The sequence below is a fragment of the Lytechinus pictus genome, chromosome 3, assembly GCF_037042905.1.
Source record: "Lytechinus pictus isolate F3 Inbred chromosome 3, Lp3.0, whole genome shotgun sequence".
NCBI classification, from domain to species: domain Eukaryota; kingdom Metazoa; phylum Echinodermata; class Echinoidea; order Temnopleuroida; family Toxopneustidae; genus Lytechinus; species Lytechinus pictus.
Window position 1 is genome coordinate 37,155,095 of NC_087247.1, and position 26,648 is coordinate 37,181,742.

The following is a 26,648-nucleotide window of genomic DNA, read 5'->3' on the forward strand; positions in this document are numbered from 1 at the left end:
CTTATCCATTTACATGTAGGCCTATCATATATCAATATTAATATTTTGGTTAATATGTCCATATTACAGTTTGTAAACCAACATCTACCTACATGTATATCATGAGATTTCTCCATTCTGTTTTTACCAAAACAAAGGATTCAAAAACTTAACTCCTACCCATAAACTTCAATACTTCAGCTCACTCATCATTTTCAATCACTTTTTGTTTCGTAATTAGGGGTGTAGGAAGGAGACAGAATAGTTCAAAGAGTGAGAGAAAAGGACCCTATACTGCTTTGTTGTATAAAAATGAATACACATTTTCAAAACAAAAGGCAAACAAGCAGCACAGAAATGATCACACACACATTTGCAATGGCCTTTTCAAATCTAGGCAGTCCCTAATCTATCTAATTTACATCAGATTTTTATTAATTACAACTGCATTGAAGCAAGCTGACCTTGAAAATCATGTTACACAATTGTTCACTCACAAATCATTTTCTTTTTTTTCTTAAAAAGCTGAATGAGCCTGCCTCATGGCTTGGGTGGGCTCTTCCCACACTATTTTTAAAGAAATATTCATACATTGAACACAAATATAATTATTTCTTTCATTTCTCTGTCTATATGTCTCTCTTTCTCATCAATCTCTCCAGTCTATCTATCAATACAGATAGATAGATAGATAGATAGATAGATAGATAGATAGATAGATAGATAGATAGATAGATAGATAGATAGATAGATAGATAGATAGATAGATAGATAGATAGATAGATAGATAGATAGATAGATAGATAGATAGATAGATAGATAGATAGATAGATAGATAGATAGATAGATAGATAGATAGATAGATAGATAGATAGATAGATAGATAGATAGATAGATAGATAGATAGATGGATAGATAAATAGATAGATAGAAACTAGACAGAAAGATGAATCGATCAGTCTACAAATACATAGGCCTACATATCTCACACTTTTCTACTACTACTCTATCTCTTCGCTTGGTTAATGATACATATCTGGTAACTCAAAACAATTATCCAGGATATCAATATCAACTTGATGTAATAAGCTGGATTCCAATAAAATCACTCAAGACAGATTGGCACATTCATTCACGATGCTCTTCAAATAGCACAATAAATCTTCAAAAAATATTCTGACAGTTCTTTTCTATATTGATATAAATATTATCTTTAGAACTGCAACAATGAAATTATCCAAAGACTCAGAGGTATCAGAGGGATACATAATTGACGGATGGGCATACATTGGTCTTTTTTAAAATGATTATCAGAAAAATCAAGTAAAATTATCAATCACAAGATTGTGTACTTTGCTAGGGATAATGATGTATTGAATCACACCCTTTAGTAGGCACAATACAATCTTGGCTTTATTCATTGGAGGCGATTAAGAGCTGTACTGGGATAAGTTTCCTGTTTGCATTGGACTGAATAGAGAAAAATTCCTTTTGAATTTTCCCTATTGGATTGTTCAATATTACCTAGAGCCCTAATGTGAAGGAATGTTCCCTCCGAGGCAGTGCCTCGTCCTACATCACCGTCCTACATCACCGTGACAGGGCAGAGGGATGGACAAAACGAACGTCAGCTCAAAGGCCCTCACCACCAAGACGATGTGTAGAAATCAAAAGTAGGACAGCGGTCAGGGCACCAAATGAACCTGTTTATCGGTTCACTGGTGGTATGAAGATGTGCAGTTACCATGGTTACAAGTAAAGCCAAAGGAAAGGGTTACTCAAGAACATCAGCAGGCCAACATGTATTGGACATAAACAATCTCTGTAGCAAAAACAGAACCAATATATCTCCCAGGCATGAGTAAGAAAGAGCAATGGGGTTCATTAAAAAAAATATGGTTTGGATTAAATTCCAGGTATGTTGTTTCCAAAACTTTGAACAATTACAGAAATTCATCCACGTTAGAAAATAAACTCAATAGTTTCCCCTTTCCAAAATGAGCTTACAGATTTTATCTCCATTGTGTTGACAAATGTAGGATGGAATAAAGGTCAAAGGTCAACAGAACGCAAAGGACCAGAGGGTTTGAAGGTATAAAAATACACTATTGCAGAAAGATGCCTTCAAGAAAAATATCAAAATGAAATTGAGAAAAGAATCCCCACGCATTCTAAAGATCAAAACTAATATTTCATACATTTACATTTTGCACTTTATAGCGAAATCAGTGAAATAGATTTAAAGAATGAAATTAAAGTTAATTAATCCAATCACCAATCTAAATTTCCTTTTCTTAAATCAACATCTCTATATTCCCAGCTGCATTTTTGTTACTTCAAGATTCAAATAAACAAATATTTGTGGTCCAGGGATCATAGAGTGAGTCACCTCAACAATGAGCAATGGATTTAATAAGAAGGTAATGATATCCTGGAATTCAAAACCAGAGTCATCATTCACACCTTCCGTTGCCGCATTATCCATACTTATACTGTGTACCTAGTTCATTAATCTTGATGGTGGGTGCTAATTACCTATTTACTCCTACAAATTAATCAATCAGTTATCACCTATCTGGTTAACCTGTAACAGGTCAGCAGCTTCTTTGTGACAAAAAACGGCATTAAATACTAAGAAACCACAAGACAATTGGACAAATACACCTGCTACATTTTGTTAAATGCAGTACAAAGAGGGTAAAACAGCAACCGTTGAAAACGCTACCAAATCTCCTGCATGACTATCAATCACAGTAAAAAAATTATGGAATCTTTACAATAGTAATGCAGCTTGATTATTTTCAATAAAACTAGCATTTCTTCTGACTTTTGATAACATGTAAATGATGAATCAATACCAGTAGGAAGATATTTACAAGTCATTCAAAGCTGTGAAATGGTTATAAGCTTAATTAAAACAGCGTACACAGGAAATCAACAATACAGGTATAAAGCAATAAGCACTGTATTTACATTGCTTGAATGTAAATCTGATATTAAATTGAAAAGCTTATTTTGCTTATTTCTCACAACTAATGTGCTCATCTTCTACTAGAATAGTTTGGTAACATATTATTCATAAATTCAAAGACTTCATGGTCATTTTACTGGAAGTACACTCTAATTCATTTTACGATCATTTCCAGTACTGGAAGATACGTTTAATGTTCTCTGAGGCAAGTTCAGATGAAGCAAAGACCTAAAACAAAATTCAATGATCACCAGCCCACTGACAGCAAGACTGATGTCACTTGAAGATTAATGTGCAGACATAATCAAGTTCAGTTTCAATAGTCCATCATTAGATGTAAGAAGGGAAAAGTCAAACAGCTCTTCCAAGTAATATTCATTCTCATTTCTCAACCTGATGGTCTGGCCAAGACGCGACGGTGGCGGCAACACCTTTGTCACATTCCTGGCTAGTCACACACTAAGGCAGACGATCGCTGCATGCATGAGTAAGCCCTGATGACAGGCGCGCTAATGTCTTGTCGGTGCCACAGGGAAATTCAATCAGACTCGTTCATCTTCAAGTTCATCTTCAGGTGAATAACATATGCACGTTATAATGCAATTAGTACTTTGTGCCACGGCACCGGTTCTCTCTATCACGGATACTGTCTGGCATCCATGATGCCTTGGTGCCACGGTATTTGACAAAGATTAAACAGGTATCAATCCACAAAGACATTATAGGAGAAGGTATGACGCGAAGAGCTTAGAAGAAAATTGCATGTATCCTATGGTATGTTACAGACCTCTGAACATTCAAAAATCTTGAACTGAAAAAACACTTTACATTCTGGCAAGAAGGAGATTCTCTACATTAATACCATTTTGAAAATCTAATGTTATGCTCTTTTGACCGAGATTTGATTTTGATAATTTTCTAGGATTGTATTATGTCCTGCTTTGTGTTAACTTTTACCTTTTAATTCCAGTCAAATAAAACAAAGTTCTCAGGAATAACAATATAATTGTGCAATTTGAAACTCTATTTTTTTCATTTCTGACTCTCTCATGATTATATTATGGGTTCTAATGTATTTTACATAGGCAAGCATCACACAATAGATGAAACATTCCCTATTTCAAGTCTCACCTAGACTTCTTACTTACAACTTGTATCAATTTTCACCGACAGTCAATTCAAAATAACTCATCGCTCTTCAGTGTCTGCAGCAATAGCCCTGACCCTTCACCTTCATTCATTTCAAAGTGTCATCATTCACACATTCCTATCTGGTGTCTTCAAGTGTTTTATGACTGCCCACTCCACAAGTGTCCTAATTATCTTCTTGACTTTCCAGCTATTGGTATCCTTACAGGACTCTTGAACACATGCAGAACTTTATCAAAAGTCTGTCATCTGTATAGGCTTAATACAGGGACCACTCTGATTGAGTTGGCAATGGGTTAACACTAAAGTAAACATTGATTTCATGACTTCATAACCAAACATATATATAAATACTTACAATCATCCCTATACGATGCACAACATGTCATTAATACATTTAATGCAAATAGCTTTCATGATTTGCTCCACATCACAAAGACATCACAGAATCATGTGACAACAGATGAATTCATCAAGGCATTGAACTCTAAGACACCAACAGAAACCATAATCTTATGAAAGATTCAGTCTCAAAGGAGTCAATTTCAGTATCCAATGTCTTCTATCTATAATTCACTGATGGTTATATTTCTCATGAAAACAAAGCCTTAATAAAGATCTGTATCTGTTTTGAGGACAACTCCCCTATTGAGACAAGAAATCCAGGGACTGGCCAATTTTCCTCAAACAATTTTTCAGGAGGCTCTCCTCTGGTTGAGATGTGCTCCAGAAGATTGTTTTCAGACAAGAATCCTATCCAGAAGAACTTTGTCTTCACAGGGTAGTTGTTCTATTACAATGTATAACATACCTGGTGAGGAGGATGGCAGTGTCGTAGTGATGAGGATGACTGTCCTCCGCCTGGTTCTGCTGCTGTTGCCAGGTGCAGAAGTTCTTGAGGGTCGCAGGAGCATTGGAGGAAATGTGAGGTCCATCCTGCAGAAGGATCATCAGATAGAAAGAATGATAATCCTAAAGATGGGAACAATCTTGCAAATAGGAACTTTTGATGAGCAGATGGTTCTTTTTTTCTTTCTTTTCTTTAGGTTTTCTTTTTCAAGTAGATATTGTTCAGAAAAAGTATACTGTCTAGTTAACCCCTCTACCTTCACTTCTATCTCATAATATAAAAAAATGACTGCCATTTACATCAGATTCACAAAGATGAATTAATATTTCTTTCTATCTCATAATATGATATATCTTCAGTCTTTCCTCAATATCATATTGCTAAATGAAGTAACCATCTTACATATTTGAATGGATTAATATTTCCTCACCGATGTTTGAATGGCAGAAAGATATAACCTAGGATGACTAAATGTGATTTGAAAGATCAATTGAATTCAATCAAACTTATTAGGAATAACTAATTCCCAACCTTTCTTATCAAAGTTCCCAAATTCTTACTCAATGAAAAGATACTGTAAGTACTAGTTGTGATCCCTGAAAGTCTTGCAAGGAGGATGCAATCATCTCTTTGTTCTTTCCTTTCAATCAGTATGTTCAATGATGTGGCTGTTCATGAACTTCACTGATACACTCATCGTTTTTTCTTCTCAAATTTGCTGTCTTTCCTCAAGTTATTAATACCTTCCTCTCTGAGTGATGGCCCAAATACCACATCAGTTTCCTGCACAATCAATGGATGCCTCTCCATTTCCGACCAGCAAGGTGGGAACGGGATGAGGTGTTGTAAATACATCTTCACATTTTTAAAGAAATATCATGACTCAAGCGACAGATATATCGCTGCATCCCATAAGTCCATAATCTCATTCATGCCCAAGCTGAAACCATCAGCTCACCACAACATAATTTTATCTCTTTCATCAAAGTGTTGAACTTTATTTGGACTGCCAATGGGATATGTGGGTTACTAAATTTGAGAGACATGCAGAGGCGGATCCACTAATTAAATCATAGAGCTATTAGCACTATGATTAAATCATGCGATCTGAATTTTGTTACATTTTACAATTTGATGTCTGCGGCATTATACCTTAGAGCATCAAGGCTCATCTAAAAAAAACAGGATCCTAAAGTAGCAATTAAAATAAATCTCAACTTATAAAACTTGCATTATTCAGGACAATGGCACATCTTATTCTAAAAGATTTAATGTAATTATTTCATCTAGAGCACCTTGCGCAAATTCTCTCTGAAAAGCAGAAAAGAAGGCAGGTGAGTCATGTTTTTCCAATCTATGATAACTAATGAGTAGCATTAAAACATGATAAAAAAAGTAATCATGATATAAATCCTCCGCCAGTCTCTTACACAAAAGCCTCCGTAGGATTAAAACCATGAAAGATTAACTTTCATTTACCACCCAGGCAAAAGTCATTCACCACTCTGTTTTCTATATCATTTTGTTATGTCATTTGTGAATGAAAATTAATCTAACTCAAATTGAATTTCATTGTTAAGCTTGCAATCAAACTGTAATTGGACGGATTTATATCTACATCATATTATTGAGGATTATATACACAATGCTTCCATCATCCATTTTAATGGTCACCATGGTAACTTACATTCACACTTTGTAGTATTCTGAGCTCCACTAATGTAACATTGATGGCATTGCCTATACTGGGATCACGAAATATCTTGCTGACCTGTCATAAGAAAAATCCATTAAACAGAGATTAGATAATATTACCTTCAAAATAATTGTTATAATAATAATAAATACAAATCAGTCAATATAATTCCTTTTGAAATGGAATAATGAATGTGAACTGCCAAAAAGCTGTTGCTATTGGGTTTTTAAAGATATATATCTCCATCTAAAAAAAAAATAAAGTATAAAAAAAAGCAGTGTGTATATACATATATATGTATATTTAAAAAGTTAATACTTATTCAAAAATAAATTATGCATTGTAACAAAAATGTGAATAGCCATTCCAATATACCTAACCTATATCTGCCAAACTAATCTCGATTAATTCCTTTACAAAGAGGTACCAAACTTTGCTATCATGGTAATTTATAGGGCCTTTCATGATATAGGCCTAATGCAAAATAATATTGACAAAATAAAAAAAATGTCTATAAGTATTTGGAGTATCCCAGGGACTTCACCAATAATTACCAGGAGTTGGAATTATTAATAAAACACATGAATGAAAACCATATACTCTTTCAATGATAAATGTATATTTCTTGACCAGGGAAGTGTTATAACACTTCCCTGTCTTGACAGATATATGGAATTTTCGAGTACAGAAAAAACTACCCTTGCCCACTGCAAAGGCATTTTCGTGAATAGACCTAAATTAGGATTAAATTGGTCTGGTTAACTTGTGGTCACTTTAGCTCATTAATCCTTATCGTTAGGCCAACACTTCTCTCTTTTACTCTCCCCCTCTTCCCTTCTCTCTTGCTGCGATCATTCGTCATTACTGAACACACAATAGAGTGAGTCAAAGGATTGGGGGTCACCCTGCTGGTCAGGGGTTAATCCTAGAGGTCAAGATCTGTGTTAGCTTTGACCATGTGGGTCTGGAACAGGTGGTATAGCATGACGGAGCCACATGGTGCGAGTCGAGGAAACGTACTCTGCAAGACGTCCATCCTCATCAAACCAGCTAAGACCTTAAAGGAGAATGAAACTCTTGGAGCAAGTTAGCTTTTGTGAAAGCAGAAAAATCAAAGAATAAGATCAACAAAACTTTGAGTAAAATAGGACTAGCAATAAAAGAGTTATGAGCATTTGAATGTCGAGATCACTAATGCTATGGAGATCCTCCCATTGGCAATGCGACCAAGATCTGTGATGTCACACACGTACAACTCTCCCATTTGGACACTGAAAATATACCCCAAAACATCTCTTTTTGCTTATTCTAATCATATGACAAACGATTCATCAATGGTATAATGTTGTGAAAACTCTGTACTTGTCATCTCATAAAGAGAACACCTCACCTTGTGATAGACTCTATAAAAGTGAGAATATAAGTGAAATAAGTACTAGAGTAATGAGGGAGTTGTACGTGTGTGATATCACAGATCTTGGTCGCATTGCCGATGGGAGGATCTACATGGCACTAGTGATCTCAATATTTAAATGCTCATAACTTTCTTATTATTCATTCAATCTTCCTCAAACTTTCAACAATATGTTCTTTGATTTTTCTCTTTGATATGGATTCAGCTGGTTTCAAGGGTTTCATTCTCCTTTAACTTATGTAAAGTCCTATAGATATGCATTGCAGACTAAAAGTCATACAGGAGAGTATCCTCTTGGGATATTGTTTGACATAAGATTTCACCATAAAGGTCCTTATTTTGACATAGATGTGTAACTTACAGGATGTACCTTAATGAGAAAGATGATGGTGTAGTCATTCGGTGTGTTTCTGCAGAGAATCGTTACAAATCGAATCGAAAACCGTATCGCCCTTAAACCAACCTGTTTCTACAGAGCGAATAATCCGATTAACTCACATTCCGCATCGTAAATAAACGGATTAACAAGGCAATAACCACCTCCCAGAGGTGGTTATGAGAAACTGTATTTTGCGTGATGCGGTTTATCAATAAACCGCTTTGCGTCCGTTTCTACAGGGAAGTTTTCCGGAATTCTGGATAATTACGCGGATATTACCGTTTAACCATTCTCTGTAGAAACATGCCAATTGTTGGCTTAAATATATGTTCAAAATGGAATTTTCAAAATATAATTTGTAAAAACAAAGGATCCTATCCTACTAAAACTATATATATATATATATGGTACATTCCATTTCCTAGTAAATGAACAAAATCCTGGTTCAAATTAAACATTGCTGCAACATTACGCTTTGAAAAAAAAGTTAAAAAGAAGTTTCAACCCACTTAAGTGTTTCAGACTGAGTATAGTGACAGGGCAAGTCACTTAGGAAATCTCTGGAACAGCAATTACAGATTTCATATTTGGGATCTACCCACCAGACTTCATTTTTTCAAATTGTCTACACTCATTTATTCACCTTTGTTAATATATGATAAATGACTTTGTCACTGTCCAAATACTGTGAGGTACAATATTGCAACACTTCCAAGTTTTTTGTTTTGATTTTACGCTGCATGGCCAAACAGTGTCTACTGACACCGTGGGTGAACCAGAGAACACCCTCAATAGGCAAACTTGTTTGTAATCAGAGTACATGGGAATGGAACCACTTAAAAATGATTTTCATTTCTGGGTCATCAATTCAACATGTGTGGCGGATCACAACAAACTACAAAAAATGACTGGAAAACAGGCTTTGGGGGGTTTTCTCTTCTTGGGTAGAAGAACAAAAAAATAATTGTCATATTTTACACACTCATTGCTCTGAATTTGGGTTAATGTGAGAACCTTGTCACCTTATGGAATACCACTGTTTTGGGGAGGTTTATTTCCTTTCTGGTGCAAATATTTATTTGTAATAGTTATTACTCCCTTCAACTAGTTTTCAAAAGCCTTTCATCAAGACTATGCCATCTCGAATTGCTTATGAGCTGCACAAGTGTGAAAGACAGTGGAAAAGACCAAGTACCAAAGAAGAGACTACATGTAGAAGCTTGAGGGATGTCCTACTTAGCGTGTCTTCAGAGAGCAGGTATCTGATTTCCCACATGTAGGACTGCTTGGTACCTCTCATCTTCCCCTAAAACACTACCCAAACCAATCTCAATCAAGACCGATGACCCCACTTGACACATCGTTAGACAAATTATGAAGTTTGATCTCTTTCTAAACTCACTCCACATTCCTTTCGCCACATCAGACATGAGCTTTGAAGGGGAAAAACGGAAAAGAATGGTGTCAAAAATTAAAGCCAGGTTTGGGGTGGAAAATAACAAAAATATCGCCCAGGTATACAAGACATCCCATTGGATGAACTTTGCCTTGGATGACCCGAGAGATGCAGTCCCAGACCAAGGGAAGATGGGGAAAGCCTCAAGATGCAAGGTAGGGGGTCAAGTGTTTTTGTGAAGTGGTTCTTACCTTAGGAAGGTAAAATATCATGCGTGATATGCCATTCAAAATATTGAAAATAATTGAAGGCATTTCACATGAGAATGTGAGAATTTATAGCTTAATGACTTGACAGAGGTCAATTGAGGAATGTTTCATTCACGGTTGGTTGACACGCTCTTTGGAGATGGTAACACTTGAACCAACCAACACAATTACCCTTCTGTGTAAGGGAATGTATTAATCAACTCAATGTGTGAATAATTCACAAATTTATCGATTTGTGACATAAAATAAAACAATATTTTAAAGACTAATGGTTTCTTTGCAATTCACCTGTGCTGGGTGCTATCATTGATACTTGATTACTCTAAAATGACTCCTAAAAATTCATATTTTTTAACATTAACCTTAGCAGTTGATTAACGAGAATTACAAAGTTTCAGTTTAATGATTCTGTCATTATTCAAATCTTTCTTGTGACATTTCCACAATCCTACAAGAGATATTCTTAAGTCTCCAACAAAACTGACAAGTGACAAACTGAAACTGACAAGCTGTAGAGTGATCAATTTAGCACTTGTAATAATTTTAAGGAATTCATGTGATCAAAGTCACACTGCAATATCATCTTTATGTTGTCCATGACAGCATGAAATAATTGTAGAAGTACAAAAAGTTTTCAATAAATTTTCAAATGTATAAGAGCACATAAAGTGCTATCATGCAAGAAGGGTATTGTCTACAAAAGTGGAACATACCACTGCAACCAACGTCAAGACATAGAGTTGAACTCCTCTTCCATGATGTTCCACCATCTTATGATCGGCAACCACCATCATCTCCAGGTATCTCTCATAAGAGATGAAACGTTTACCTCGATGATGCGGTCGGCTGGAATCTGTAGCATCCTCTGCATCTCTTTCTTTCCATTTGAGGCTAAAAATGAATGAAGAAAGAGGTTTAAAGGGATCGTTTAACATTGTGAGAAGCTGATTTAAAAAATTCTCAAATTAAGATGAATTATGTTTAAGAGTTTATGTACTTGTTCTAAGAAACCCTAGAAATCATCTTTATTTTGAATGAAAAGTTTTTAGTAGGTAGGAAAATGTGATTATATTAGAACTCGTCTACTAGACGATTTCCCAAATTACTGTGACATCCCGATTTGAAAATAAAATTGTATGCCTCCCTCTGCGTTGAGATCGTAACGGACACGCAAGCGAGAACTGTCAATCAACCAATAGTGAATGGGGGCAAGGCCGCTCCGGCCGGCATGCACTGAGAATTGTAAACATTACATGCAGCGCATGTTCTCTGCTGGCTCTTTTCTATAGTGCCTTGACGGTTCTAGTCGAAGCAGAGAAAGTAGTATGAAAGAAGAAAAACAGATTCTGATAGCGCAACGAAAGATATGTACAGACCATCTAAGATAAGAAAAATGCAGACTTACTGACTCCTCGCCGGGATGGTAGTAACGTGGCAAATTTGGGGCGATGTACTTTAATATTACATGAAGATAAAGCGAAAGTGTAGCACCAGAATAAAATATGTGCGATCCAGAACATCATACATGTACTTGAGAATAGAATAAGAACATGTGGTCTCTCGAGCTCTGCGTGTGTCGTGAGCTGAGGCATGGACCATGGGCATGGCTAGCTAGCTGAGGGAAGGATGGCTTTATCCCATGCGTGAACGTTTCGTTGTTTATGTGGGTATGCAAATTACTTGGTATTACGTAAGACTCTTCCCATATCGCTCGAAAAATGAACATAATACAGGACATTCATTTTTAATTGTGCAGTCACATGATTATAACATTTCATTTATTCAAGACTGTTTCTCTAATGGGCCGAGCACCTTTTTGAGAGCAGTAGTCAAAACTTGTGTAGTAAATCTGCCGTATTTTACTCACGTATGCACTCCCTTCCTTTGAACGCGAGGTCCTTTCTTCTTCTTCTTTTGCTTGACAAATTTTTGGCGAAATACCTTTAGATTGTAAATTTTTAGATGAAAACCTTCTTTTTTTTCTTTTTTTTTTTCTTTTCAAAATTTTCTCATGAATTGTGCCTCCTCCCTTTAGAAAAACCTGGATCCACCCCTGCACAACGTAAAGCTGTTCCCCCCCCCCCCTCCAACACATAACTGCACAGCCCAACAACCAATGTATAACGAAAATTTTTATAATAATTATATAAAAAGATTTGGTGCAGCATAAAATATATAAAATATAAAGGTATATGCTGGGGATAAAAAGGACATGAAAATAATTGCATTATTCTGTGGCCGGCGGCGAAAGCATAAAAATATTAGATTCTGGATTGGCGGTGTTCCGGCGGTGTTGAAGCATGATCTTCCGCCGCCAGTGCCAGAATGTATAATTTTACGTACTTCGGGGGGGGGGGGGGTAAGAAATATTTCCATCCACATTTCTTCCACATCGGCTGATAAATGCTTAATTATTATCATTTAGGGGGGGGTGTCCCATGCAACTAAAGTCTGAAATTTTAAGTACATCGTAGCTTTATTCTTTAATGATGCGAGCGCGAAGCGCGCAAGGTAAAGTTTATTTTTATATTTCGCCTTGAAAATAAATATAGGAGCGCGAACTTTTTTATGAACATGAACATCTTAAACGGGTCATTCTACTCACTTTTGGTAATCACGCAGGGTATGTTCATCTTAAACAATTCGATTTGATTTATTGTTCTCGTAAATGCGTATTAGCATTTTCATAACAAAAGAAACATAATATCGTTTAAAATTTTGGCATGAATAATAGAGTGTACTTATTAAAAATATGATTCAACCCACACACACCAAATGATCCACACCCAACATATTATGATATTAACAATTAGCAGGATCGAGGATTGTCATTATAAGCACATTGCTTGGAAAAAAATAACTGAAAACCCGAGATTCAAACTTATTAAATTGCATTGATTATACAACAGAATGGTGCGTGCGCGGAGCACGAAGAACGAGTTGAAAATTATTAATATTTTGACATGAAGAGCTGAATCGGGTCATTCTAATCAAATACGGTCTTATGGTAAGTATAAAGTTTATACGCCAAGCGAGCTGATATTTGTTGAAATTAAGATCTTAATACGAAACATTGTATAAACTGTTTTGGAATATTGCTGCATATTTTCCTGAATAATGATAAGAGCGCATGTAAAACGCAAGCTGATTTTTAAAAAAGTATATTCGCGATTGATTTTTTTTGTATAATGATTTCTACTTTTTCTGTTTTCAAATCGTTCCTCTTTTCTTATTTCATTCACTTTTCTTCTTCTTATATCCTTTCTTATCGTTCCTCTCTATTTCCCCTTTCTCTAGGCATAGATAGCAAAGCCCCAAGAAACTCCAGAATCCTGAGACGTCCAGATGGTATTTTGTACAAAAAAATGAAGTCACCAATCTAAAAATGTCACTTTAATCCGATTTTAAAAAATGTGGAAAGACACATGCAGGGTTCGGCGACAGGGCATATAAAGTTTAGTAATAAAATAGAGAAATGCGAGTAAACGCAAAGAGTTGAATTTGAAAAGTTTTTCGATTTTATATTAAAATCCTACATTTTTATTTCAATAGCATGTTCGTGATATTACTTATAACCCCTTATAACATTGCATTATGAAGGGTTATATATAGATATTCCCGTGATGCACATCAGTGTTTCCACTCCTCCCGAAATTTCGGGAAATTTTACCTTTTCCAGGAAAGGTTCCGAATGAAACAAATCCATGCAGGAAATTTCGGGAAATCCAAAGATTACAAGTAAACAATAATTAAACATAGCAACTGTCAACATTCATGTTATATTTTTAAAATTGTTTGCTGAAAGTTTCGGCTGGCTACATTTTTGTACAATTTTTGTTAAAATCAAACTAAAAATTATAGGAAATGTCTATAAATTCGAGAAGTTTGTTTTGGATCTGTGGAAACACCGATGCACATGGCCTTTGTAAGCGGGGGTGCTAAATCACCTCCAAGATTTATATGGGGGTGATGTACAGGTTTGATCCAAACACCTTCATTTTGGTGCGGAAAACAAACTTTATTTTTGATTGTATGATTATTTTGCTTTAAATTTTAAGTATTTTCCTTTGTCAAAACTGCTATTTTGGTATTATTGGTTTTAGTAAACATGTGATATTCATCTTTTTCTTATTTTTATTTTCACATTTTTCCTTTCTTTTCTTTTTTCTTTCTTTCTTTCCCTCTTCCTTTTTAAGGGGGTAACTACCCCACTTATCTAAAATTTAGGAGGGCGTGCCCCTTCCCCTCGCTTCCATTTATCGCTACCTTTCCCATTCCCTTCGTTAGTCTGGTAACCTTATTTCGACGTCAAAGAGTCCACTCTATTGTTCTACAACACAACGAACATGACTAAAGAAAGAAAATTGGGAGAGAGAAGTAAAATGAAAGGATCTGAAAACGAAAATAAAACGACGTGTGACCAGGTTAAATTCTCTTATTCACAAAGTGCAACCCTGGACATGGAGGAATGGGGGGTCTGAACATGTGATTTTTGAAATCTTGAAATGAAAATCATTACATCATTATGGAATATAAACAGGGGAAAAGACAAACAAGAACATAGCAGACATTTTCGTTTCTAATATTAAAATGTCCTTTATTTTTTCTCCTATTTCTTGTGTTGTCCAAGGTTGGAGGTTGGTTGCTAGCGACCCCCTCCCTTCACGCTAGCGCATTTACACACTGACGAGGCGGATCGGAGAGATGAAATCATATATCTCCAGAATGGACGATGAAAAAAAATTAAAATTATTGAAAGGGGGAGCGGGAACGCTATAGATTATGCCTATACCTGCGGCCCCCTAAAAAAAATGGAGACGAGGGAAGTGGGAGGGGCGAGTAGCGTATAAGTTCTAAGTAATGATAATAATAGTAATAAAATAATATAATATATATATAGCACACGTGTCCATCTTGTTAGGTGCTCAAGGTGCCCATGTATTATTATCACTGCTTGATTCGTGTGATCAAAACGAACATACCTATAATCCTTTATTTGAGCCCCTCCCCCGCGCAAACGAAAAACACTACGAACTTCCACAACCATGCAAGGGAGAGGGGGGGGGGGAGAAGTGGTGTTCATTTTCAAAAGTGATTATATTATTTTATTTTTTGCTCACGAGCTACACTCCATCGTAAATGTTCAAAATGTTTGTCGGTATAGCCCTTGATTCTACAAATGTATATCGGTAACGTGTACCGACGTCATGAGTCTTGGAAGTGTTCAACACTCTCCTCAGTCACATTTTCTTCCACCATACCCAGGGCAGTTTTTTTTTTTTTGGGGGGGGGGCATTATTCACGTTATTATTTATTTATTTATTCATTTTATATTAGAGGGCTTGACCTAACTAAAGATCGAAGTTCTAATACAGTCTTATCTTACCTTATCTCATGAGGTCTAAATATATCACATGCAAGCTAAATTTATTGTATATTTTTATTTAGAACTGAGAATTGAATATTCTGGGCAGTTATTGTAATCATGAAGAAGATGCGTATCTAACGAAAAGATTCGTGCGAGCGCGAAACACAGAAGTAATTTTTAATATACTCACCTACAAAAGTATTCGTTTTGCAGTGACTCATGAATGTACATGTAATACAAATCTCACCAATCAATAAAATGCGAGAGCGAGTTGTACATTTTCAATATCTGGGACTAAAAAATGTATATTCGAATCACATTTTCAACCATAAATTGGATGGATATATAAGCATAACTTTATGATGCGAGCGTGCATGAAGCGCGAACAGAAATTCTAATTTTCCGCCCGAAACTCGGACAATCTAAGCACTTTTTCTGTCATGTACAATATGAGTATTATTGAGAACTGAACATGTTAACCACGTTTTGAAATCATAACCAGGATGAGTATGTAATCAAACAATTAATGCGAGCGCGAAGCGCGAGCTGATTATTATTTTTTTAATTCAGATCTAAAAACTGGAAAGTTCAAGTCCGTTTTTTATTTAAAGAAGAAACGTCATATTAGAGAATTAGACGCGAGGTGATTTTCCCCCTAGATTTAGACCTAAAACAAGACATAAAAAGCAATGGAACCATGAACAGAATGGCTATATATAAAAACTCTCCTTCACATATATATATATATATATATATATATGTGAAGTTATACATGTACATGTTATACATATATACATGTACATGTTATACATATATATATATATATATATATATATATAACTCAACAATCGATTAGAGCGCGGAGCGCAAGCTGATATTTCTTCCGACATGAAAAGTGGACTTTATTACATGGCGTATCTAGCCGGGGCGGCAATGGAGGCACGTGCCCCGGGTGCTACTTTCAGTGGTGCAAAAACGGGAGATAGATGCAAAGAAAGAAAGGGAAAAAATGAATAGAAAAAGCAAAGGAATTAAGACGCTGAAAAAAGGAATACCGCTGACGGTAATACCCCCGTTCTCTGTACCATTAATGCACTTTTCAACGTAAAAAAATAATCTTGCATGTCTTTACCCAGGGATGAATATTCGTGCAACTTTTAATTAGTGATATACTTATATTCTCTCCATGAATTCCAACAAACACTCCTTATAAAAAAAAAATAGTTTTTCAAACTTAAATGTCATAACTTTTCATCTATAGCTACGAGTTTGCATTATTTTTATACCTTTCTTTTCATTAATTCTTGCAAACAGTTCAGAAATATAATTTTCTGGTTTGTAAAGGCTTCTCACCACGCTCTGATTTTGATGAGGGAGATAAAAACTCTCCATTATACATTTTTAGGTGAGGATATACAAAATATCATCTCGCGCTTCGCGCTCACATTAGGGCCTACCCCGATGAGATACGTATCCTTTTCATGAATTCCTACAAAAAACCCCTAAAATTATCCATGCTTTGATTTCCTCCCGTTTAGATTTTTCAAATTAACCTCCCGCAAAAAGATTGGACAAAACTTCAACGTCTACAAAACTCTGCTGCCCGTCTCCTAACATACACTAAAAAGTATGACTCCATCTCGCCAATCCTCCAGTCCTTACATTGGCTGCCTGTTGATAAAAGAATCTCCTTCAAAATTATTTTACTATTATTCAATTTATTCTCTCTTCCCCAAAATATCTCCGCAGCTCTATCTCAAAATATCAGCCTTCACGCAGTCTCCGCTCATCATTCTGATGCTCTATTGCTCCAGACACCCAGAACCCGACACAAATGGGGGGATGCATTCTCTGTTATAGGACCAAATTAAGCTATGGAATCGATTGCCTATCCAATTACGCCATATTTTCATCAACAGAAACATTCAAGTCCCAGTGAAACATTCAGGAGAATTCAAATTCTATTCTTTTTCGTTTTCTATTGTTGTTGGGTGTTGTGTTTATTTTTCTACAAGCGCCATGAGCACCGAAAGGTGGACGCGTGCGCTATATAAGAAGCCACCAATTATTGTTATTATTATTATTATAATTATTATCATTATCATCATTATTATTAAGATTTCCCCTCAATATTAATTTTTCAGCTCGCCCCTCGTGCTTGCATGAAATGCTTAATTAGACAAGCATCGATATGTCCCGATTGTAGGTCTCAATATCAATAATTTTCGGCTCGCGCTTCGCGAATGCGTTCATTGTCTGGATATGCATCATGTTAATTATTACAAAAAGTGCTTAGAATATTCCTTTTTAAGATCTTAATACTGAAAATAATAGGCACGTGCTTAGCGCTCGCATACGTTGTTTTCGTTAGATACGCATCATTTTCATGATAAAAAAACCCGGACTAGAATATTATGTTTTATTTTGACTGGTCGAGTGCAGAGTATATACACAAAAGACCTATATTTTGAAAGGGGTGCGATTTTAGCACTTGCCCGGGCCTCGTTTGTTCTAGATACGCCACTGTGGACATGATGGACATTAAATTAAACAATGCGAGCGAATAGCGCGAGCTGAATATTATTATGGCCCGACAACTGGACATTCTAAGCAGGTTTTTTTAATGTAAATATCAAAGTATATGTACCTCATCAAACAATAATTGCAAGCGTGAAGCACAATAAGCTATTTTTTACATGTAGACATAAAAACTAGACATTCCTTTTGCACTTCTTGTAATAATGAATACGAAGGGTATATCATGCTCAACAATATATTTTTTTTAAATATGTAATTGATCATGACTGGACGTTGTAAAACAATAAAGAACAAGCTGTTTGTAGCGCGAACTAAATTTACTGACATAAAAGTGAATATCTTAAAAGCGCTGCCCAACACGTAAGAAACTTGTGAAGATGATAATGGAACAGTCTGAATGATGCGAGCGCGAAGCGCGAGCTAACAATTTTGGCGACTGGGACATATGGCCGGGCAATTTTAATCACTGTACGTAAAAAAGAATGGGCTTGATTGTAAGGCGATTTAGACCTAAAACCTATATACATTCAAATCTCTCTCGGAACATGAAGCAATTAATTAGAACCGCCCTGTGTGACAGTATATTCTAATCACTGTCGGTATAGCATATATATACACGGAGTAATGGAACATTCCTTCGTGACCCAACAGTTATATCATTTTTCCGGTAGGCGTCAGTCCGACAGCCTCTTTTCTTTTCATTTTTTTTCTTTCCTTCTTCCACTTTTCTTCTTTCTCACTTTTTCCATTCTCACTTCTATTTTCCCCCTCTCCCCCTTACCCCGACATGGGAAGGGGGGGGGTCATACCCTGTTAGAGACGGCCTTTTAATATCGACGGAAATACAATTATACACGAATTTAAGTGTATTGTTATGTGATAGTTGTGGTGATGATGTATGACTAATTGTTCCATGGAATTTGAATGTTTCAGTGATTGGATCGAGCAGAAAAGGGAACTTTCGTGATTGATAACGTGTGACTAATTACACTATTTCATTTTTCATTATTTTCCCCAAATGAATGATATCATGAGGATATATTATTTTACATTTGTTTTATATTGATTTGTTATACTCGTATTTATTAGAAATTTTCATATTGTAATGCTAATTTAATTAATTAATTTTTAGGGACCCCGGGGAAGAACAGGTTGGCTATCAATAGCCAATCTGAAACGGGTCTATCCCTACGATTATGTATTACATGCATTGTAAGCTTCATTACTGTTATATTGTTAATTTGTTATATTGTTTTTTTTTTATTATTTGATTATGTAATGTTATTTTGTTTATATTTATGCATTTTTTTAATCGTGAATATAACCAACCAATATAAACAATACCAGATCGAAGGTAAAGGATGCTTCATATACGCTGAGGTTTCATATAAATTGTATGAAGAAAATCAATAACCAATTTACAGGTTTTCAGGTAAACGAGCTAGAAAAGAACACAAAACACTATTTTCACGTAAGGTTCATATAGTAATCAGGGATGTGTAAAAAAAATCAGACTTCTTTTTTACTGTAAAGAATTTACGGAAGGAGGATCGAGAGAGGGGAAGCAGAAGAAAAGAAAAGAGCGGCCGAAAGAAATGGAAAATGTAAAAGAAAAGTGATATGATTTGAAAGATGTCATGAGCGGATTATATGGCGGAGAAACTGAAAGAATTATTGACCCCAATCATGGATAAAATTAAATACGATTCCTACCCCTTACAAAAAAACCATTCAAATAAAAAAAATAAAAAACCAACAAAGTTTATGGATAATAATTTGTAGGTCTAATAGTCATTATAGTCCGGGGTCTAGGAGTTGAGATGTTTTGGGTTTGCAACAACCCTATCTACCACGTTCCAAAATAAAGTCCAAAACGGATAGGCCCCGATCGATCGGAGGGGGGGGGGGCAATACGTTGATCATGTTGATCATATAGTTTCTCCCCGGGAGTTTCTCATAAGCATCTTACGTGAGATAGGCCTACCGAAGATTTTGATGGGATGGGAAATCCGGGATGGGAATATCTTTGTTGGGGGAGCTCGTGGAGAACGTAAAAACACACACACACACACACAAAAAAAAACCACGATGGTGGATGTTTCCATGCCAGGGGGGGGGGGGGGAAGGAGAGGTCACTGCCTTTATTCCGAGTTCCTACCCAGCTATGCCCCGTGCATGTAAACATGCACATGACACACGAAGGCCTGTGACTACGTGGACGTAACATGACCAGAGTGGAGTTCGGATACATATTACAGCTCCATGATAGTGCATTACATGGAGCTATATTGCATTCTCTTCTCGAATCAGTCGACGGACGTTTGCTATATCGTGACCAGGTAAAAGAGAATTATCAACAACCACAAGGATATATCTTGTAGTGCATGCAAAGGTAAACTAAAGAAAAGAACAGAGGGGATTTTTTTTTTTGGGGGGGGCACAATATAGCTTCTGGAAAATCACGCTCCATCCCCGGCCCCCATGATCCACAAAAAAAACTACTATTACTCTACACTGTAGATCCGAGATTGTATTTGTAGCCCCGGTTTGTCGCGTTCTTTTCTGTTGTTGTCGTTTTATTTGCTACTAATTTACGTCGCCAAAATATAAATTCATCAAAATCCCATGGTCTGTAAGTCTACAAAGTTCATTATGAGGCATACATGTAGCATATTCAAATGTACAGACGGGGTACAGACCACAGACGGAATGGACATTCACGAGTTCGACACAGTTTGACAGTATGATCATGGACCTATGATATTCCCCCAATGTTATGCACAAGCGACACACACAGCTAGCTAAACACCCTTTCACACAGTACAGGCAATAAGCAACGCACATGCATCGATCGCTTATCGCACACACCGAGCGGAGACACAGAAAAAACCCAAAACAAACTAACTTCGCCCACAGATCACGCAAGAAGCGAAATTCCCCGTGGTAAGCTCCGCCTACTTTCTTGCATACATCACAAGGTGGCGCTATATAATATCGATTTAAATTTGAAACAGAATCATGAATCAACCGTCGAGAAGTGCATTTTTCTCTTCAAACATTGCCTCAGATTTTCAGTTTTTAAAAACACTTCCCGAACATGTTATGATCCCAAACTTTCACATGGGTATTTTTGAGCTGTTAGTCAAATGTTCATACCATTTTCAAAAAGCAATATGATAATTTTTTAAATTGCTCGCAAAGTGAAACAATCCCTTTAAATTTATGATTAATGGATTCTATGATAATTGATACAGTGACAATTGCTATGAAAGAAATTCTATGCATCAAACCAAACATAGATACTGACCTCATACCCGATACTAACCAATCACATTCTGATTAACCAAAATACAATCACAAGCTATACCCTAACCATAACCCTGACAATAACACTACACTTTAAAAGCTACAGTGTTAAGAACGACACCAGTCAATGTGCTGAGAGTACTACAACCTCAGGTGTACAAAATATATGATGGGGTTTGTATACAACACCAAATAGTGCTTAAATAACAAATAACACCATGCATGATTAATTTTACACGAGCATGAACTGCTTACTGTGGTACTCAGTGAACACTTGTGGAGTTTTGATGGTCATGGACTGTATTCAGGAGCAGAGGTTTGGTAATCAATTACCAAAAACTTGCTTATTGTGTTGAAACAGTTTCTTTTTTTTTCAGATATTAAATCACTTAATATTCATATTGTTTATGTTACTACAATTTAGAGGTTACATTAAGTTAAATAATTCTAGTATTTAAAACAAAATAACATCTAAAATGGCTATCCAATTAATCTAAATGGTGTGTTGAAAATGTGTCAAAATTATTAGTGGTGTACTAAAATTTATAGCATGGCTGAACTTGAGAACATACACTGGTAGCTTGTGACTTCAGAAAATGCACACAAACAAGCCAAAATCTATTCAATTTATTCATTGTGATTTCTGTTCAAAGAGAGACAAATGTTTAAATAACATACATAGACCTATCCTGGCATTGGTTCTGAGGTGCTAAAGCCAAATATTGATATTTCATACAAAAAAATGTTTTGTTATTGCAATGCCATAATTCAACATTTTTGTTGACACCCCACTAGGGACCATTCTCACTGACAGTGAAATATTGCTGTAAAGAGGATATATCTATTTTCTTCCAATAGAGACATAAAAAGCGTATTAAATAAAGCAAGGGAAGCAGGACTTAACTTACAAGTCCTCTAGCATTATTTTTATTGGTAAATTCAGTAATTTTTAACTGCTTGAATATTTATTATGACATCCAACACAAGATCTTGTCTTTCATAAGTTGGTACAGTTCAGCGCATGAAGCACATGCACGAAAGATCAAAAGTTTCCTGGCAAGCTGATTTATACTGGTATTAAGTGAATGTGAACGCTGACTTCAAGAAATTTTCAAAATTTGAAAAATTGAGCAATATTTGCAGATGAGAATGACCCTACTGAATGAGCGTTTCAGTGAAGAAAGCAACAAATGCAGGAACAACGGGGAATGTCAACCAGCAAGTGAGTGGTCTCGAGGTGGGAGAAATACAGTGGCTTAATCACAGCCCAATTATATTTTGAGTGTTAGGAGGGGTTGGCAAAGTCTAAAAGATTAAAAATGACAAAGATGAGAATTTAACTTTGAAATTGTCAGGAAGTGAAGCGTTGCTGATGGGAAAGACCTCCTCCTGAGTCTGACAATGACTTGACTTTTCCTTCACCTTACACTTGAAATACCAGATATTTATATCAATCCTACAAACAGTCCACCTCTAATGGGTATACATTAATGTCAGTAAAAATTCTTTGACAAGAGTTCCAAAAAAAAGGTGGCCATGAAAACAATACGGTAGCAAAATGTAACTTCAAACTTGTTTTCTATTCACAATAGCAGGGGAGCATATAGCCCTTGCATGGCTCAACATCATTACAAGCGCAATAAATACTTTTTTGAAGTAAATATCTTCAAGTAAGCCTAAGAAGTTATTAAAGTTTTAAAAAAATATAGAAAGGGATATAGGCCTCTATATATATATATATATATATATATATATATATATATATATAACTCTAAATAAAAAAAAATTTAAAATAAATTCAGACTGACTATAAGTATAGTGACTAGAAAAACTATGGGATCATACTAGCTTTAAATCTCGAATGATTGAATTGAAATCAGCAGAGCACATAATCATACCATGCAGAAAGACTCCTTTCAAAGCTGCACTTTACATGTACTTTATTATGACATGAAAAAATATGTCTGTTGTTGGCTTGATGCAAGATGCATTTACATGTAATCAACTGCAGTGGGGTCCCTGGATTTGGCTCGAACAAGCTTCATATAATTCCATGTTTTAGGAGTTACACACTGCGCACCCCAAAATTGAGAAAATGGGATATAGGCCTATATCTGAATATGAAATATAATATAAAGCAGTATATCAATATCCAATCAATTACTACCAATCAATTAATTTATAGTGGTGAATATCATAAAACTATAGGCCTACTTCTATAAGGCATAGGCTACATGTAGTAGTTGAAGGATATGTGCATTTTTTGTTTTTGTTTAATTTTTTTCAGTTTCAAATTCAACCAACATTAATTATAAGTCTGCATTGTGACATCAGGACCCTGCACAATACAAACAAAGTTCACATAACACACAGGAGTCAAGTGTTGATTTATCACAGTAGGTTATTGCCTTTTGATTTCCTCACACAAATTATGTTTGTCCTGCATTCCAGCTTATTTTTCATTAGTCTGGATGATACAAGGAGAAGCATACTATCAACTTTCATGATCAAGAGGCATTTACCCATTAGCAAACAAAATTGCATGTTTTTAAATAGTTTCAACACCTTGTAGAACAAAAAAGGTATACATTTACAAATAGCTTCAGACCTTGCAAAGCACATTTGGAGTGCAAACCAATTAAAGGCACAATGAATTAAGTTCTAGATTTGAACACTATAATGAACATGATAAGTGATAATCATGGATTTACATGGACAAATAAAACATGAAAATATTTCAAAATGAATGCATTCTTTCTGCATGAAGTTTCAATATCACACTGCTTTTGTTAGAGCACAACGGACAATCAACAAACCTGTCCTTGAATTATGGGAAGGTGACTCTAATCAGAAGCAAACAATCAAGGGGAATTTGCATTTTACACTTCTATAATTATTTCCGCTATCTGGAATTGAATGTTTATAACTCCATGATTAAATATCAATATATTCCACAAAAACTGTAATACCAAAAGGAAACCAGCAAAGCTCTGGCATATGAATGACATAAGGTTGACACTTTAAAATGCTGACAACAATAAATTAGTTTGAATTAGGGGAATAATCTTGGATTGAATCTGTAATCTACCTGTTTTGTATGCTTTGAAGAAGTCCATAGACCTGGCCAGCGAGACCATCAGGTGTAGATGAAGAAGTTGGAGCTTTCACAGGCTCATCATCTGAAAAGAAAAATAAAATAACATATAGAATTTGATCAGGTATAAGAATGGAATTGTAAACCTGGAACCTTTTGCAAATAATGTCAAACTTAATATTCATACTTGTAGTTAAAACCGGTAAATCCCCAATTTCCTCTCTTCTTTATCTTTGTGTAAATACCAGAAATATGGTATAATTATTCTTCATCCCTCTTGTGATCTCTCCACACCAAAAATGAATGGTTTTTAAGTCACAAAAAATTATGTAGGGTATCATTTCATTTTATTTCTTTTTTTTTCATCTCCCTGCAACTTGGTGTTTGACAAAATATATGAACCTAAACTGAATAAAAGAATATCCAAGAAAATCTGAAATGAAGATATTTCAGACAATTTTGTCAATGTAATTATCTTATTATGGGCTATTGCGTCACTGTCACTTCACTGTTTTGCTAGCTATCAAATTTCCAAAGTCTAATTGGCCCTTATTATAAATTTCATCCATTTATATTCAAAATAAATTGAAATAAGCTGTAGTTAGAGACCGGCTGAACATGGATATCATATCAATGAAATCCTTAATAATTTGAAGATTTGAATCTAAATCATTCAAAATTTTGAGTCATATCTTTAGGATTGAAAATAAATCTAGAGTTAAAAATAATAGGCGATCTGGATATTTTGAATTCCTATTATTCAAATTAGCTAATCACATTGAAACCTCTTCAGATTTGTCCTACTATTCTTTATTTCTTCATCTGTTTATTTTGACAATTAGCTCTTGACAGATCTAATTAATCCTTTATCCTCTAAATGTCAACACCTCATAATTGCTCTTATCTATGCAGACATCATACTCAATGTACCCTAGGGAAAATAAGACTGAATCATTCTTATATAACCTTCGCTTCATGGACTTACAATGACTGTACATAACATCAACAACAGGTTTGTGATTTGTACGTCCTATATAGGCGCCAATGAAATTGAAAATTTATGGTCCAATGAAAGTTGAGACTGTGGATTTCAAGTTTTTCTCTAAAATTTACCAGAATTCATAACTTTCTCATACCTTCTTTTTAGGGTACACCTGTGAAGTGGTTATGGTCAATCTACAGCTCAAAATATATCATACACAGCATCTTTTGCTAACATTATTTTCATATTCGAAAAGATATATGTACTAACTCAAATTTGGTCCATTTTCATAAAAGAGACCCTCGCGCTATGTAGTGTTACCAGGAGTAAATATTTTCCACAAAACAAATAAAATCTTACATTTCAAATACTAAACACTCAAAACATCTTAAAACACATAAACTCACACAACAAATATCATATCATCTTTCATTATTAGTACAAAAATAAATATATTCGTAAATAAAAATATTCGGCCTGACCAACACTCAAATTCAATATAAATCTATAACACTTTCTGTCAACATTCTTATATGCACTGTTGCTCCTGAGGAGGGAGAACAGAGAAGAATCATATGGTTACCATGGATACGAAACTTGATCAGAGGAAGGGACCCCCTTACTCATCTTCTGCTGGCAATCAAAAAGGTGATTTTTTATGAGGAACTTGGGTATATGTTACTTTTCCCCAGGAGTGGCTGGCACCAAAACATGAATGGTCTCACCTTGAATCATGGTGATTTGATTAACTTTGAAGTGTATTGTTCCTTGGCATGATGTTTAAATTTTCATAGTGTTTTAAAATAAAGGTGTTTAGTTACACAGTAGGTTTAATAAGCTGTTAATATAAGTGCAATATTTGAAACCATTATGTTCATTAGATAACTTGAGTGCAATGACCACAGACCAGATAAATGCTTTCCCTTTTTTGTCAGTACTTGGTGTCGCTTGACAAGGTGACCTTCTATGAATGATGTGCCAATTCTTATCTCTTACCACTTCATTGTAACTCAAATTTGTAAAAAGGATCTAAATATGAATAAAGCATTATTTTTATAATAAATGACCTTCAATGATGTACACAAATTTTAAAAAAATATTCGAACAAAAAGTTTTGATGTTATATTGGTAATCCTTCATTCAGTCAGACCACTTTTATCATAAGTTTTTTTTTCAATTGATCATTTTCAAATGCACTGACCCCAATCTATATAGCTGCCATTACCAAGTACCATATAAAATCTACCGATTGATAAT

At 35.3% G+C, this 26,648-nt stretch overlaps 1 protein-coding gene across 1 annotated transcript; it reads right to left on the reverse strand.

The window, feature by feature from the left end:
* Positions 1 to 498: 498 nt before the first annotated feature.
* LOC129257322 (A disintegrin and metalloproteinase with thrombospondin motifs 1-like) lies at positions 499 to 26,126 on the reverse strand. Its single transcript, XM_054895621.2, has 5 exons — positions 26,117 to 26,126; positions 24,404 to 24,494; positions 10,817 to 10,994; positions 6,637 to 6,720; positions 499 to 5,035 (listed from the first exon to the last, which is right to left on the reverse strand). The coding sequence occupies exons 1-5, from the start codon at positions 26,124 to 26,126 to the stop codon at positions 4,874 to 4,876; spliced, it is 525 nt and encodes a 174-aa protein (XP_054751596.2). The 3' UTR covers positions 499 to 4,873.
* Between the last annotated feature and the right edge of the window lie 522 nt (positions 26,127 to 26,648).